Here is a 17,097-nt window from a genome sequence, read left to right on the forward strand (position 1 = left end):
GCATCTTATCATTTATCTTCCTTCCCAGCCTCCTTCCCTCCCTCCGAGCACTGGCAAAGGTTAAATTTGTTCATAAAATTATGCAAGTCCATCAAAACAGAGGGAAGGAATAAAGAGAGGACTAGGCAGAAAAGTGGACCTCAGCTTACAGGATGCAGAAAATGCTTTAGCATCAGAGAAAGCAGGGAAGATGTGAGTCATATTTTGCCATACGCCACCATCTAAGGCCTTAGAAGGCCTTGCTCTCTGCCCCGGGGAGCAGCGCATTGCTCGTCCTGTTCCCAGAGGGTGCTAAGGCAGCAAGCTCTACGTTAAGACAGACAAAAAAGGGGAGACGTAAGAAAGCAAGGTTTCCCCTTCCTGGCTCTCAGCAATACATTATACCTTGCTTCATGTAGATCGAACAGCTTTTGGTCTCCTTGACATAGCAGTGGCATATGAAAGCCCTGTGGATGGATGGAGCGTTAGATTGGAAGTAATAAGGTTGTGCCTGACTTACCTCCCCATTTGTAGCAGATGTTACAAATGTCATAACATGAACCTTTGGGATCAGACTGGAAAAAAAAAAAAGCAAGACAACAGATGTAGGCCTCTTAGTTTTACCAGCAAGTATAGTCTGACACTATATAACACTGTTCTGACTTGATGTTAATACCCTACCCTCCTTCTGAGAACAGAATCAGTGACACTAGCAATTTCTGCAGCACTGAAGCTGGAAGGGGGTGGCAGCAGTTTTCTTCCCAGGGGAATTTTAATACTAGTTTGAAGATAGAGCAGGAGAACTATTACTCAGAACGTAAAGTATCTTATTGCTTTATCTGGATATGTACTCTATACTCATCACTTTTCTTGGGGGAGCTGAGAATTTTAAACAATTTCTGCATGCTTTCATAATATTTATGAAGTTTTCTGTTGCTGGAGCCAAATATCTCAGTCACTGGCATGTATCTAAACCATTGCCAAATTCCAAAGTTCTGAACTGCCCAACTCTCCCAGTCTTTGTGTCCCCCTCTCTGTTGCCTCCCACATCTGCCTCTGTGTTTGTGCAGTCCTTCTTTCCTCTTTTCTTCACCTCAACTCTATTTTCTGGGAAGCTCATTTTAATTAATAAAGTTTCACTGAAACTATCCAAAATATCCAAAACATCCAAAGCATCTTTTATATGCAGCTGCTTTCACCAGCTCTTTCTCAGCTTTCCACCTTGATTTTTTTTGACAGTTTCTGAAACATTTTTGTGCTTCCTTCTGCATTACCCGCTTCTTATGCTAAACTGTGAAGCCACTTCCCTCTCTAAGAATGCTACCACAAAACTTTTGATATAATCTAATAATATTGACCTGTGGTTGAAGAGTAGACATAGTTATCTGCTTCTTACACTTATCCTGTATGTGGAATGTAAGTAAAGAGTTTGTATTAGAGTCCCAGTTCTTATTCTTACATCATGTCTGATTCCTCCTCTGCTCTATATTTGAGGAGCAAAAAGCAGCATCTTTGTAAACATGTGTTGGCTTTGGGCAATTTTCCTGTATTTCATGGGAGTGGAGGAAAATAAAGTACTGAGGATCCACAGGCCCTGGTGTTTTTTCTGAGTGTTTCAGTTTAAAGCAGTGGTGCTTCTCGGTGCCACATCCCTCCCTCAGGTGCTGTCATTCTTGAGCGGGAGGCTGAGCCCTCTCCCTGAAGAATTTCATTGTCAAGGAGAAGAGTGGGGGCTCTCCCATGAAGAATTTTAATCACCCTGTCTGTAGCCCTTTTGAAGGAGGCACAATAGTTCCTATAGTAACTACTACAGCGTGGGAGAAAGGCCAGGGCTCCCTCCCCCAGCCCCAGATGGGGACCTCGCTTAGCTTAGATGCCTCGAAATTCTTGCACAGCAAAGACCGCAGCCTTCCCGCTGAAAAGTCGCTGAAATGCACTTCTTGAAATGAAAAAATAGGTTCAGATCTAGGCTATTTTAGGTGTTAAGCCAAAAATACTGAAATCATGAATATTCCATTTTTAAGCATGCATTTTACATGTTTCATTCTTGATTTTTTAATTTTAAGAAATTCTGGGGAAAAAAAAAAAAAAAAAAAAACGGATATTTAGGACCTGAGAAACCTTGTGTCTCGCTTCCAGTCCCTCTCCCTTCCCCCTCGTACACACAGGCAAATAAAGCAGGTGAAAATAATGAGGGAAGGAGCTGGCTTATAAAATGGATGAAGATTTGTACCAAGACAACCATTTATCCACTTTGGTTTTTTTTTTCTGTTGACTTTGAATCATTCCTGGGGGGAGGGCACACTCTTTCTGGGAAATGCATCTTCAAATCCACCCAATCCAATTCCAGTGCAGTTAACGGGGATACAGCACTTCCTGCTTCTTTGGGCGCAGTTTCATTTGATCATCTGTAAGGAATTGAACCGAAGAAAAGCAAAGCAAAAAAGGTTTTTTTTTTTTTTTTTTTTTTTTTTTTCCCTAAAGAAAAATATTAACTTGTATTTGTAAAGCAAACCTTACAAATAAGCTTTTAATTTTTGGAGCTTTTGATGAGGTGTGGTAGATGAACTATGGGTGGTAATGAAGCACACCTGTAATCATTGTGTTACATAACATTTTCTTAATTTGATGAGTGCATTCTTGATAACTACTTTGTTATTCCATGGAAAGTTTTGGGTTACTTTCTCAACCACAGACTCTCCAGTAATGAATACGTGCTCTATACATGTGACTGGAAGATGGACATCTAGAATAATAGGCATTCGCCTACACAAAAAATAGATTTGAAATGCCATTGTTAGCTTCCTAAGTTGATTATCATACATTGCATTATGCATCTTACACGTAGTCCTTTGTGACAAATTTGTTCTGATACTTTATTGCTGTGATACTGGGTTGGTAATGGCACAGCATTAATGAATCCCGTAGCTTTACTAAACCAAGATAAAATACTTTTGCACATATGTTGCAACTCCAGCTGAGATTTATTTCCTCCTCTTCCCATCTGGGAAGGTGGATGTTATGAGAGACCTAAATTTTGGATTTCGTGATGGCTTATGGTGAGATAAATTAGCAATTTATCACTTACTTTCTTTGAGTACCCTTCCCAAATCAGAGGGCAACATCTCTGCTTATGTCGTGCTCGTTGCCTATCACCCAGTCTCACCTGAGATCTGAATGTCTGTCACCTCTGCCTTGTGTCCTCAGCATGTGTGTCAGGCAGGGAGTTTGACTCTTGACAGAGATTTCTTTCAAAACTTCACTCATGTTGGGGTGGCAAAGAACAGTCAGTGGAAGAAAAAAAATGTCTGTAGCAAAATATTCAGTGTGGAGTAAAAGGCTCCTGTGGATTTTAGCATACCTCAATATGAGCCTTCTTTCCTGAGTCTAACGTCGGCTGCGCTTTGTCCTTCCCAGAGATTGCATCTTCTGCTGTACGTTTTGGCCCTCAGTCAATCTCTCTGTCTCTTCTAAAACCCAGCTTGGAAGCACTTCCAAATTATTTGTTATATTGTATGGTAAAGCCCCAAAGTTTTAAGTTGACCTCTTACTGCTTCCTGTGGGACCACCCTGGTTATCACTTCCACCTACGTTATTCATTCCTGGGCATGTGGAGCTGTCCTTGGAAACAGAGAGAAATAAATCTTGATAAATATTCTATTGTAAACACACACAAACACACAGAAGTATTAGCAATTGTCTTATAATCTCTATGGGCCTTTTTTTCTGCTTTTTTCAATATATTGAAAAATACATTCTCGAAAAGTATACTTAAAAGGTTATAGCCACGTGCATGCTGTGGGCACATTCTGTTGTCTCTGACAACTCATGTGTTTTCTTAGCGCTCTCATCTGAAATAATCATATATTCTGTTGATACTCACAGGCAGAAATATTAGCCAACTCTATGTGATACAGCTATATAATTAGCCTGATTTTGGTTACGTATTTTGTGAATGAAACGCACAATGTTCTTCTTGGTGCGGACATGGCATGGACATTTATATCTATGTAGGTCTGTTCTGGCTTTGCTAATTAAAGTCTGTCTGTATTGGCAGTCATAATCATAGCTCTTCAAGATCAAAGAAGTGAAACGTGGGCTGTCTTTTTTATAAATCTCCAGACAGCAGTATACCTTAGAGGGTATAGCAGGGCGGCTCTACCTTTTCCCTACCTTCCAGGCAGATAAAAATGTGATCCTCAGAAAAGTCAACAAAGTGGATACAAAAATAGGGACTTGGATACTCAATTGAGAAATGAATAAGTAACAATTCAGGAGAATTATTTTTTTTTAAAAAAGAACAGCCTTTAAAAACAATTTTTAAACTGAATTTTATTGGTCGCAGTTGGTTTAAATTTTACAGAACATTACACAAAACAAATTGATGTTGGGAGGAGGCAGGAAAAGTCTCTCAAAAAATCATGTCTTATTTTAGTGGAAATTTAATATTGTGCTTGTGGTCTGCTTTAACTCCTGGCCATCAAGCAATTCTGCTTCTGCTTAAATAGAGCTCTGTCTTCTCTATTAGAAACTCGCAGGGGACATCAGCCTTGGTCATTCTGTGCTCCATACTTTGAATTGAGAAGAAATTCTTCAGAGGAAATCCTGTTTCTTGAGGATTGGTGGAAATCTTTGTTAGGCAGCCCACATTTTTCTTTCCCATGGAGTCTCTGGCTCTTCCTATCACAATTGCAATTGCTCTTGAGATTGCATTAAGCATGCTTAGACTGCCCCCAAGACACGCTGAAAGGGATGCGGCTCTTCCTTCACCTCATGCACAGCCAGATTAGTCATTGAGGGAGGAAATTTAAAGAGGAATTAGTTAGCAGTTAGAATATTTCCCTTGTCGATGGGTTGTTATGCAGTAATCCTGTGCTAGGAATAGACATGTCAGTCTGGATAGTAAATTCAGGGTTCAAGGTATTGTCATAAAAATTTTAATAGACAGATGCTTCTACTCCAGCATATGTGAAAACAATCTCTCTTCTTGTCATTATTAATAGGCAATGTTTAATGGATATAACGGTTCAGCCAAGTTTCTTCTTGAACTCCGCAATTGTGCATTAAAGCTTTAAACTTTGACAATTAAATATAGACAATGAAAAATACAGCCACCTAGGAAAAAGCCCATTCAGAGAAGTTTGTTCGTACTACTAAGACAGGAGGAGCTTGGAGAAATTTAATTCCAGTTAATTGTGGAATCTGTTTCCTTTGTAACTCTTGTTCCAGCCGGTACTCATACTTCAGGTTTTTCCACATCCTAATTTTTCCTAATTCCTGTTTGTTCATAAAGCAATTTGTTCCATGTATCAAATATTTTGCTTCTGCAGAGAGGCTACATATTAAAAGGAATCCACACTGAAAAAAAAAAAATCTTTAGGTCTGTGAAGGCTGTTGAGCTACTTTGATTTATAGATGTTATGACATAAATCCTAAATCCCTTGCTTTCCAAGCTTTCTGTGAGCAGCTAAGCTTTGGCTGCTGATGGTTCCATCCACAGACTGAGAGATTTAGAGATGCCTGGCTGTGGCTTATACGATGGAAGCCAATTCAGCATTTAGAGTTCATGTTTCAAAATTTTATAATAAAATAAAATTGTGGCCTGCTTTTTAATCCAGCCATTTCAGTGTTTGTCTTCCTTTCATCTGTTGTCACCCCAGCAAGCCGTTCAGCACAAATAAGAGGCTTTGCACTGCGGCCGGACTCCGAGATGGCCGTGTTTTTGAAACGTATCAGTCCTGTGCGTTTGTTTTTTTTTCTCTCCAGATGCAGATGGTTATCAAGAAATAGCGGGAGTTAGAATAAGTAATATAATGAGGCAGTAAGGTCAGAAAAGCAAGGAAAAGAAGTCTGTTTTCATCGTTTTGGATTTATCTCGGTATTCTTGTCTCATTCCTCAAAATACTGAAAACAATAGCAACGCATGGGCTGTCTTGAGATACAAAAAGTGCATATTTGAAGTGTATTCAGTTACCAAAAAGGGAGAGTTGCGATATGGCTACCAGAATCCTAATGGCTCCATGTTTAACATCTTCATGCTTTTTGTAAAATTAGGCATTGTCATTACAACCTCATATCAGCTGATAAGTGAACAGGAGATGTTCTAGTGCTATAAAAATGGCAGTGAAGTGAGCAGCATGAAAATACTTCCAAGATATTTGTGTACGTATCTACCAGCCACTAGGATGCCGGCATTGACTCTTAAGCAGCTGCCAACTTTTAAAGATAAGATGGAGCCCTCTTGTATTTTCTACCATTAACTCACTGACATTGAAGTGTTTTCATTTAAACTCTGGAATTGAGAGTGTCTGAAGCAGGAATGACTTTTACTAGTAAACAGCATTCAGGTTAACACACTGTTTAAGTCACATGCTAAAAATCTGCAATTGCCAATTATTATCATAGAATTGGAAGCAATATTCAATATAATGGATTCATATAAAAATGCCAGTAGCTTGTGAGGAAGTGATATAATGCAGGAAACAGAAAATTAATCAGAAGATGAGTTCTGAGTAGTGATGTCGTCTGAGTGAGTGGTGATGTGTCCCAGCAACGTAGGGAAATCCTAATGCAGTCTAGTTGGGATGAGTGAAACCTCTTAAAGAATGTGTTATTTTGGGTGGTCTTATTTTTTGCTTTTTGCAGTGTAATTTTAGAGATAAATATGAACCAGCACCTAATGGTACAAAGCCTGTGAATTTCTGGTTTCTGGTAGATTATAAGTGACCATAAAAACACATTGCTAGCTGATTGTGATCATAATGGGAATGTTGATGATCTTTACAAAGCCCATATAATTTGTTTAGTCCTCTTGATAACTCATCTGGAGGTAGAGTAAGGAATGTAAAAGGAATCTAAGTTGCTAGAAAATTTAAGATGCTCTGATTTTTCATTTCCTCTGAAATGAGCCCCAGTGTAAATAGCTAGAGAAAAGATGAGAGAATGTAAAGCAAAGAAGAACCATTTAGTATCGTAAACGCGATGTGGAAAGATAGAAGAGTGAGTAAGCACCTAAAGCCGGTAAAAGCGTAATACTGTGCTGATGTGTCTGGCCTGTGGCTGCACTAACTGAGGTTAAAAAAACAGACAGATTGTGTCTGTCTGTAACTTTTGTTGCACCATAAAGAAGTAGTCCTGAAGAAGACTTACCTTCTGAAGTCGTTAGCGTACCTGCCCTTGAAGTCCTTTAGAGAAAAATAAATAAATAAATAAAAGGACTTGGAAAAGAGCAGCTCTAAAGCAGTCACCCTTTGTAATTATGAGCCATCGCTTGACCACTAGCAATGAAGCTACCTGTTTGCCTGGGATAAATAGCTTCGAATTTCCTGCAAGGAAATTACATGGAGCATCAATAAGGAGCAATATTTCATTCATAAAGTCCATATGACTATCCTTACTTGGCATGTGTCTTCTCTTACTGATATCATATTTGGCAGCCAGTATCATAGAAGACTTAAAAACTGCTCTGTATTTTGTTGTCTTTGGTGTTAAATTAGCCTGTTCAGTAATGGCACTCATCCATTCTGTTTGCTTGGGTGATTCTTTTGTATTTCCTGTTCCTTATTAAAAACATTATTATTGAGTTTCATTGCTAAGTGATTTGAATCAGATGGTGCCTTGAAAAGAAAGCAATACGTAGTGATGCCCTGGTGGTTCCAGGGACCCAAGATCCCAGCGCCTTGGGCTGTGAATGTTTCTGCACGTGCTTTAAGAGGCTTCCTCCAGACCTACACCCTCTCCTGCTCCTTTCTGTGTCGTTGTGCTCATGTGGCAAATCCAGCCTGGCCCTGGTGATAAACCTCAGCTTGCAGGAGGTGCCTGCCCTTCATTCCGCTCGTACTCGCTCCCAGGCGTTGTGCTCCTGCCGTGGAGCCTTTAATGGAAGTTGAGTTTTATCATTTCCCAGCTTGTTTTATGGTCACTGCTGCCTTTGAAAACTGCTGCCTGTAAAGCATATATGTTTAAGAGCAGAAGCTGTAGTATCAAGTGTCTCTTTCACCAGCTAACAGTGATATCTGGAACACGACAAGATTTCCTCCTATTTAGGAATAACTTTGCTGTCTCATCCATTGTGATGGGGCAGCTGTTAACAAATGATGGCTTTTTAACATTGCACGGACTTCAAATCCATTTCAAATAAGTAACATGTTCAGATAAATCTCTGTGATATCTTTCTAATTGCTGAATAATACTTAGTTCTCGTTCTCACATTTCAAAATGTGTAAATTATATTTAGACCTTTTTTTTTTTAAACTAAATTTTGAATGTGCTCAAGACTATGTACAAAAAATGTTTCTTCAGGGACTTGGGATATATTTGAATACACTATTTGTTTCCATTGTTTCTGGACATTTAAATGTGTTTTTTAATATACTTTTTCTTAATATTTGAGTTGCTTAAAGTTCCAGTCACTGAAAATTATGTAGCAAGCTTACTTACTATGTGCAAGGCAAAAATGAAATTAACTCTGGGGTTTAAAATGCAAAAGTCTTAAATATTTTATTTAAATATAGTTGATGCCCACTGGTGTGATCAGGGATGTATTAGGAGTGAATGTGCAGACCTTGCAACATAATTGTTTTTTATTCAGTTATAGGTGCCCAGCGCAGGAGAAGTCCCAGTGCCCTTGCCATTGAAGTATTTGAATCACATTTGGGAAGTCATATTTTACAGGTAAAACAAATGGCTTTTCCAAGAAAAATCAAAATAAATGTAGCCAGACGTATTTCTACTGGTAGTTTGAATATTGCTGTTATTAGCACTTACATTAATGAGATTTTTTTTACAAATTCATATTTTTTTTCTTTTTAGAAAGCCCATGATTGGGAGAATTTTAATGAGGGAGGGCAAGTATTATTTGTGCTGTAATGATTTAGATGAATTGGTCTAGTTGTTTTGCACTGTGCAGTAGCTGTTTGCTCGCAGAATGACTGTGTGTTTTTGTGTGTATGTGTGTGTGCAAAAGAGTATTTTGTGTTGGTTCTTTTGCTTTCCTTGTGTCATGCACAGATCTAGATTTTTTCCCCCCTCGCTTTGGTTTATGAGCACCGCTTTCCTCCCTGATAGACCAGTTGTCATGATTGTATATCACAAACTTGCAACAGCCTGCAGGGAGGAGCTTAGGTCTCCCTAACTCTGAGATAAAAAGTAATTGGATATTTCTTAAAGACTTTAGGCACACCAGCCAATATTCCTAGAGTTATACTCCAGGAAGATTAGATTGAAAAACAGTGCCCTGATGGAAATGTCCTTGTGTGTGTTTTGTTAGGCTTTTGTTAGGCTTTGTAACCTTTTTTAGGTTGCAGTAATCAAACATGGAGCAGACGCAGTTAGGAAAAAATGTGAAGTGTTTTGTCAGCAAGGCAAAAACCTGGCACTATGGAAATCAAAAGAAAAATCCTTCACATCCACTTTTTTTTTTCTTTTTCTTAAGTGCAACACTGCTCTTATTTAGCAGTGTACAGAGCTTCCAAATGCAAGTATGTTGCTTGGTGTATTACCTTTTGAGAGGTACAAGAGAGGTAAATTAGGATATTATCATGAGAAATAATTCCATTTAATTTGAAATTATTGAGAGGTAGCTCTCTGTACTACCTCAGCTGTGGCTTTCGAAAGCATGATGGATAATGTCAGATTTCTTAAATCTTTTTAAAGTAACTAAAGGCAGAATAGCAACTAAGGTAATTTTAGTGAGACATGAAATTAATGAGTAGAGTGAATTTCAGTTAGAGACAAAGATCATGAATGGAGTGGTTTTAGCTGAACACCCTTGGCAGGGCTTTAGTCCAAGTTTTCAATTTTGGAAGCAAGCACTGGTATTACAGCTGCACTACCAGAGATACCCACACTGATATCTGTGCCACTGTTCTGCATATTAGACAGAAATGCCGTAACGCTGTCTCTCAGATGTAGTGAAAATGAATAAGTAAGCAGCATTTTTGTGATGTTTCAGTTTGTGTAATTTGTGAGCATGTTGCTTTTTGTGTGTATATATATATATATAAATATGCACTATGTATCCTAAAGATCTGCTTTTTAATATGTGTTATCACAAATATCTACATGAAAACCTCATTGAAACTTATTTACATAAACTTTTTAGGTATTAAGTATGACCCTGGATGAATACATGACTCATTTAACTAATATGAGGAAAACAAAGTAGGGATGGCAAACTTGAAAAGTATTTGACATTTGAATTTTTAACTTATGCATATTTAAGACAATTAGTGATTTTCTTGCTTTTTTAAGCTATATGCCTCCACCCTGCTCTTTCTTTTTCCAGATATGAGCTTATTATAGCACTGGGAAAAAAATCTCTGCTGCATTTGTACCTAACTGAAGATTTTCCGTCAAAACGGCCATCAATACCATATTGAATATCTGTTGAGGTGTGGCCTTTTCAGAGAGGGTGGTGCTTTTACCAAATTACTCCCATTAATCTTTAGGCAAATTGATAGTGAGAAGTTCTGCTCTGACATTTAAGGGAGAATAGACTGCTGATGATGGATAAAGGACACAATGAATTAATAATGGTTGCAAGTTTGTCATACGCTGCAATCTTGTCGTATGTTAGCAATGCAATCAGCACTTGGAAGCAAAGTCTGGGTCAAGTATTCAAATGCAGCACTTGTAACAAATGTGCAGGAACTTCAAGGGACTGCGTCGTGGTATTATAGGTAAAAAATATATATATACACATATATATCAATAATCTCCGGAAGACAAACTAACCTGTAAACAACAATCACAACAATCAGACAGACAAGGCAGAGGAAACCTGTAGAACAACAAGCTCTGATTTTGGGTATTGCTCTTAGAAATAATTTTTAAAGCAGCATTGTATGGTAAGTGTTGTTTGAAAGTGAAATAAACAAGCTTGCAAACTAGTCGTGTCTTGGGAATACCCAAGTTTTACAGAGTGTGCTGTCTGAGGAAATTGAATTAATAGGTAGTTTAATCCCTTTTGCTATTAATAGTTTGAAGCCTGGGTTAAGTGTAAGCTCAGAAATTAAGGAGGCTCTCTCATCTTCCTAATATTTTGATACTTCAAAATTTATTGACACACAAGGACATAACATGGTATGCTTCAAAAGTGAACATAGTTTATTTAGAGTGGAGTAAATCTAGAAATGGAAGAGCGCCTTGTGATATTTTACATTCTGGTTCTATAAGCGAGGAGTCTCAGTCAATCATCTCAAAAAATGCCCCACCACAGCCTATTGCTGCGTATGACACCGAAGACGCGATCCCGCAGTAGGCTTGTAGCCAAAGAAACTAGCCACGGAGTGCTCATAAAAGCAACAACCACCACCAAAATAAATAAGAAAAAGACCAAATCAGAAATGCCCAAATGCATGCTGTTAAATCAATTATTAGTATTTCCATGATCATGGCAAAAAAAAGAAAAAAAAAAAGAAAAAAACTTTTAAACATAGATTAGAAAAGGTGAATGCTGAACAGTAGGAACGCTAGCAGGAGAGGGAAAAAAAAAACAGCTAATAAGAATATGTCCATTAAATTTTGACTATCTTTTTTTTTTGATTTGCTGAACTCTGCTTTGTTATATTCTACACTCATTTTGAAAAGTGAGCAAGCTTTAGTAAAGCTATCTTTGGTTTTATATGTCTGTGTATATATTTTGTGTTTATTTATAAATACAGTGCAAAATTACTTCTGTTACCTGTTATTGAAAAATTTGGTGCAGAGTGGTCGTAAATGCTAGAAAGAGGATGATCAGTTTTTACAAGGTCCTTGCGTATTCCCTGTAACTTTCTTACTCTCACGAAGGTATGGAAAAGGGTCAGTAACCCCATATTCTTCATATAATCAGGAATGATCAGGAAATGTAGAACTAAATATAGAGAAAAGGGAAAGTTAGTGAATATATTTGCATATGCAAATTAGCTTAATTGATACTGCTTGCCTCTACAGGGATTTTTCATTACAAACTGGAGTGCTACATTGTTCAGCTCATATTGAGTAATTTAGTAACTAATGAGACCAGTTTGCACTAATTTGCATATGATAAATGAGCTTAATTGCAGTAAATAACTTGGAGGCATAATTACTTAATTTTCCTGTGTTGCATGGCTTTTAAGTTCACGTATGAACAACTCAAGATAATTTTGCATATTTAAATTAGTTGCTTTTAAAATTCCTGAACAAAAAAGAACACACCTTACGATTTGAACTGTAAAGCAATTAAAAGTAAAATGTGCAGTATTTTCAAATAAAAATTAATACTTAAAAATATTTCTTCATTTAAAAAGAAAAACCAAAGCCTCTTGAAGAATAAATATTTGGAATTAAACACTATGGGATAGCTTTTAAAGTCAGATTAGCATCAAAAGATGGTAGTAGTTGTAATAGTAGAGCTGTGTATGTGAGCTGTAGCGAGCGGTGCACGTTTTGTCCTCCCGCCTCCAGGAGAGCGAGCTTTAATATCGGCGCTCTTTGCTTCAGCGCTGCCTCCTCAGCTGTGGAGGAACTGCAGAGCTTTCCTATAGCATCGCATGGCCAGGCGTAATAACGTAGGCACTAGTGGCCTTAAACTGCATAGGCTGCGCTGCCTCTAGCTAGTTTGATGTTACCAAAGTCCTTACATAGGAGAGCTACTGAGGTCTGGGGGTCATAGAATCATAGAATGCTTAGGGTTGGAAGGGACCTCTAGAGATCATCTAGTCCAACCCCCCTGCATACGCAGGGACACCTAGAGCACGTGGCACAGGACTGCATCCAAGCGGGTTTTGAAGATCTCCAGAGAAGGAGACTCCACAACCTCTCTAGGCAGCCTGTTCCAGTGCTCTGTCACCCTCACTGTTAAGAAATTTTTCCTTAAGTTCCTATGGAATTTTTGATGTTTCAGTTTCCGGCCATTTCCTCTAGTCCTATCAGTGGCCACCACTGAAAAGAGACCATCCCCGTCCTCTGCACTCCCTCCCTTGAGGTATTTATATACACTGATTAGATCCCCTCTCAGCCTTCTCTTCTCCAGGCTGAACAGGGTCACGTATTTCCTGCTTGCTTGCTCGCAGACTTGTCCACCTAATGCAGCCCCAGAAGCTTTTGAACTGCTTGGAAGCCACTGGTGGCTCAGGTGCCACCCTTTGGCTTTGCTCCATGCACTAGTCCTTGGCTTTCCATGAGTGAGAGCAGTCCAGCTCTTTATACACATACTTCAAGTCCTTTTCACTGTCCCTGGAAAGCGCAACCTCTGCGCGGAACTTAATGGAGTTCTAATCGTCTTTACCTCCAAACCCTGGAGATGCCACAAGTTATTAGATCCATTAATGTTATGGCAGCATTTCCATATTTAAAGTCAACAAAAAAAATACACGAAATCCATACATGTAAGAAGCCTGACGTTTACTAGCATTTCAAGCAATTTAGCATAGGAATTACTGGCTTTCACAGTGAAAACAATCTGTTGTTACTTCTTGGTTCACAAACATAAATGCACAGATAATCCATTTTTTAGTTAGCATGTAAAATGCCATGCAGGCAAATTAGATATGATAAAAATATATATTTTATATATTTGTATTCATTTATATTTAATTATTTGTCCTTAAATGTAGAAGTAAAGATTTCATCACATTCTTTTATAATTTAAAAATAATTTTATCCTGATATGTAGGAAAACCTTTTCAGTTTTGATAATAGTCTTCATTCCAATTGCCTTTACTTTCATGAAAGAAAAAATAACCATTACTGTTTTTTATTATTAATGTATCCAGCACTGGAGCAATAGGAGTAATATGCAACTGTATGAACATACCCTGTATGTCATCATAGGATACTACTGTTCTTTGGAGTGGGTCCCTTATTAATTGGGCGAAATCTCCAGTATGGACTTCTTGTTCCTAGTGAATCCTTACATGCCATAACCATAGAGAATGACTTAGACTATATCCTGATGACAGGTTTTCTTCTGACGTGTGTGAGATAAGTTTAAGCTTACCTTGGGGAAAAGAGGAAAATGAATAAGGCTCTCCCCTCACCAAGTGATCACTCCAACAGCTACTGTTCCATTTGTAGATGGGTACTACCCCATCCACCTGCTGTTCTAGATTAAATATATATATATATTTATGCTTGGCTTATGTTCTCCCATTTTTCCTACTATTTTTTCAGCATTGTTGCACCCTTTTGAAAGGGTGATGATATTTTGTCAAGTTTGCCGTAGACAAAAAGTGGAAAGAATTCACTGTGTGTTTTCACTGCAATACTTATTCATGTTTAAAAGATATTGCTGTTTAAGTGCCTTGAATAGAGCAAGGCAGTGAGACTCCTCCTTGATTCTAAAGCCTTAAGAGTCTAGCTGGAGTGGGTGACGTTTTCATGCATTGTGCAAATGCATAATAAGTTTGCAAGCAGTTTAGTTTGTGCAGTACCTGTGAGTCTTTCTCGTGAAAGCAAAAGAAAGATTAGTGAGGAGAGCAAGTTGTACACATTTTGCAGGACTGAAAGTTGAGGTGGGGTGCAGGAGCTGCACCCAACACAGTGGGGTTATTTCTGCATGTAGCACTGGTCAGCGTGGAAGTAGAGACACAAGACTAAAGGCGAGGAAGCAGCGGATGAAGGAGACTGTTCAGTTTCTTACACTCTGTTTTGGATTCTGGGGACAGGTCGACAGGGACAGGTTGACCTGTGTTGACATGCGTCAATGGCAGGCAAAACCAGGAAAATATGAGAAAGCCTAAAAAATTAACATGTGTTTGAGAGAGAGGTCTATGTTGGCTGAAGAGATAGGGTGTTGAGAGGTAGTAGAGGTTGTTATGCAGTCGTAGGCAAAATAAAGTGGAAGCGGTGATGAATTAGAAGGAAATAGTTGCTGCAGATGGAACCAGCCAGCAAAGTGGTTCTTGCCATTGGTGGGGCAGAGCTGTATGTGATGCAGCGGGGTAGGATGGGTGCGTAAGAAGTGAGAATTGAATCTGGAGATAATATAAACTTCCTGAAGGAATGATTTCTATAAGACACACATGTAGTCATCTTTGTATATTGAAATTCTGCATGTGAACCTCACCTGTGTCACATACAGCCTGTTACCAGATATTTTCCTGTGGCTGGTGTTCACCTACCAGATAAAGAAATAGTTGCAAGTAAAAAAAATGAAGTGCAATGCAGAAGTTCTCACACGCAGGGAGAAAAGTAGGCACTTAATCTACATCCCTGTCCAAAACCAAAAGCATTCACTATGCAATAGTGTATTACCCAGAAAAACTGGCAATTGTATAAAGTTCATATTAGTCATTCAGAAGCATAGCAAGATAAGAATAATAAATTGGATACTGTAATGTCTTAGGATATATTGAGCTAGCATGATGGATTTATGATATAAGAGAAGGTAGTATTATGTATTATTTTATGTATTATGTTATGAGCAACATGTAGCATTCTAAGAAAATATAATTTCTAACTGGGCAAAGCCTAAGAAAATAATCTGAACTCTAACTGAGAACAAAATCTTAACAAAAATTGAACAGGGCAGAACATTGTCAGGGTATTCACAGTTTTATGTTAATAAAAAGATAAAAGTACAATATCTACTTGGAAACAGTAATGAAATGCCCAGTTATTAACTGCGCAAGCACTACTCCAGGATACTGTGGTAAAGGCAGAAAAATAGTGTAAATGCTCATATAAAATGCAAAGAATCATTGGACTCTAGTAAGTAGAAAAGATGAGTATCTCAACTTTGCCCCATGGCTTCCAGGAATAAGGCACCTCCAGTAACAGTTTCTGCTTCAAATTTAAGGCTACGTATGTGTATATAGTCTACACAGGAAACTGTTCAGTTTGCCAGTCTTTCTTCTAAATATTTTATGAACTGATAATCTATTCTTCTCAGGAGGTCATCCTTTGGTAATCAAATGTTAAACTCTTATTCCCAATACTCATTTATTTAGATTTTTGATAATCCAATTGTACATTTTGTTATAAGTAAGTGATTGAGAATGATGATAGTGATTTGAAATGGAAAGGGGCAGAAAATGTCTCTAATAGAAACTGTAATGTTTTGGAGCCTCTGTTCAGTGTTGGACACTACTTTTGCACTTTAAACATGTGTAAATGCCACTGAATGCTATGATATGGGTCTGGTTTTACACTGGTTTAAATTATAAAAGAGATTAGCCTGAAATGTTGCGTGTTTCTAAAAAGAGCTCAGAACAAAAGGCTAGGTCTGAATCTGAAAAGGTTAAAGGAATTGCACAGACAGCATTGTTAAAAGGGACATCTCGGGTCCATTAGCTGGAACACATGGCAAGAGGATTTCCTGGGTTCAGGAGACTTGAAAGGTGCTCATTTACATACTCCAATCTGTCCCAGTCACAGTAAGTGCATCAGGTTGGATCCGTAAGGGCAGCGCTTTCAATCTGGAGTTAAGTCAAAGGTGCAGTGGCCGCCCAAGGTGTTAAAAGGAGCCTGGGGGAAGGGTGGGAAATAGCAAATTGTTTTGCAGCTGAAGCTTGAAGCAGTACACTTAAATCTGCATTTGCTGCAGCAAAAACACACAACTACATGCAGTTTTGCTTAATAAAGAAATATTTGATCCGAGTAGGGTACGGCACACCATAGTGTGCTATTTAATTCCTCAGTAAGGATTTGAAGAAAATGACATATCTCGGTGCTGGTTGTTGACCGTTTTGTTGTCGCCTGCTGAGTGTTGTCATTTCCGTAGCCAGTGGGCTGTGTGGAATCGGCGCGAGGGAAGAGGTCGTTAGCAGCAATGGAGGCCGTTCCGCAGCCGGGAGATGCTGAAGGAGGAATTTTTCCTAAGATACATCAATAAAACTGTAGTTAATGGAGACTGCATTCAGCTGTGATTTGGGGTCTAGCCCTATTTTCCTCTGAAGGAAAGTGGCTCGAAAAGTATAGACAGCATAAACTAATGCATGGGTTCACCTAAAAGAATTGTCTTGTAGCCTGATTGAAAAGGTACAGAAGAGCACAGCAAATGTCTGGGTTTCAGAATACCTTGTTTCTTTATTTCAGTCAAACTATTAATCAGGAAAGGAAAGGAAGGGTTTCGATTTCATATAGATGAATAAAAGTGGAGAAAGTATTTTCTTTTTCCCCCCTCCCCACAGAAAGGCTGTGCACTGTAAGCAA

The 17,097-nt window shown here is 38.4% G+C and overlaps 1 protein-coding gene across 2 annotated transcripts in view; it reads left to right on the plus strand.

Annotated features, from left to right (window-relative positions):
- NPAS3 (neuronal PAS domain protein 3) overlaps positions 1-17,097 on the plus strand; it is a 565,719-nt gene that overhangs the window by 264,078 nt on the left and 284,544 nt on the right. For both annotated transcript variants that reach the window (XM_088529242.1, XM_088529243.1), the window contains one exon: positions 8,570-8,652. In XM_088529242.1, coding sequence (XP_088385368.1) covers positions 8,570-8,652 — 83 coding nt within the window. The remainder of the gene's footprint in view (positions 1-8,569; positions 8,653-17,097) is intronic.

The sequence above is a fragment of the Tinamus guttatus genome, unplaced genomic scaffold (assembly GCF_059628265.1).
Source record: "Tinamus guttatus ecotype Peru unplaced genomic scaffold, ASM5962826v1 Tinamus_guttatus_pri_ptg000327l, whole genome shotgun sequence".
In the NCBI taxonomy this organism is placed as follows: domain Eukaryota; kingdom Metazoa; phylum Chordata; class Aves; order Tinamiformes; family Tinamidae; genus Tinamus; species Tinamus guttatus.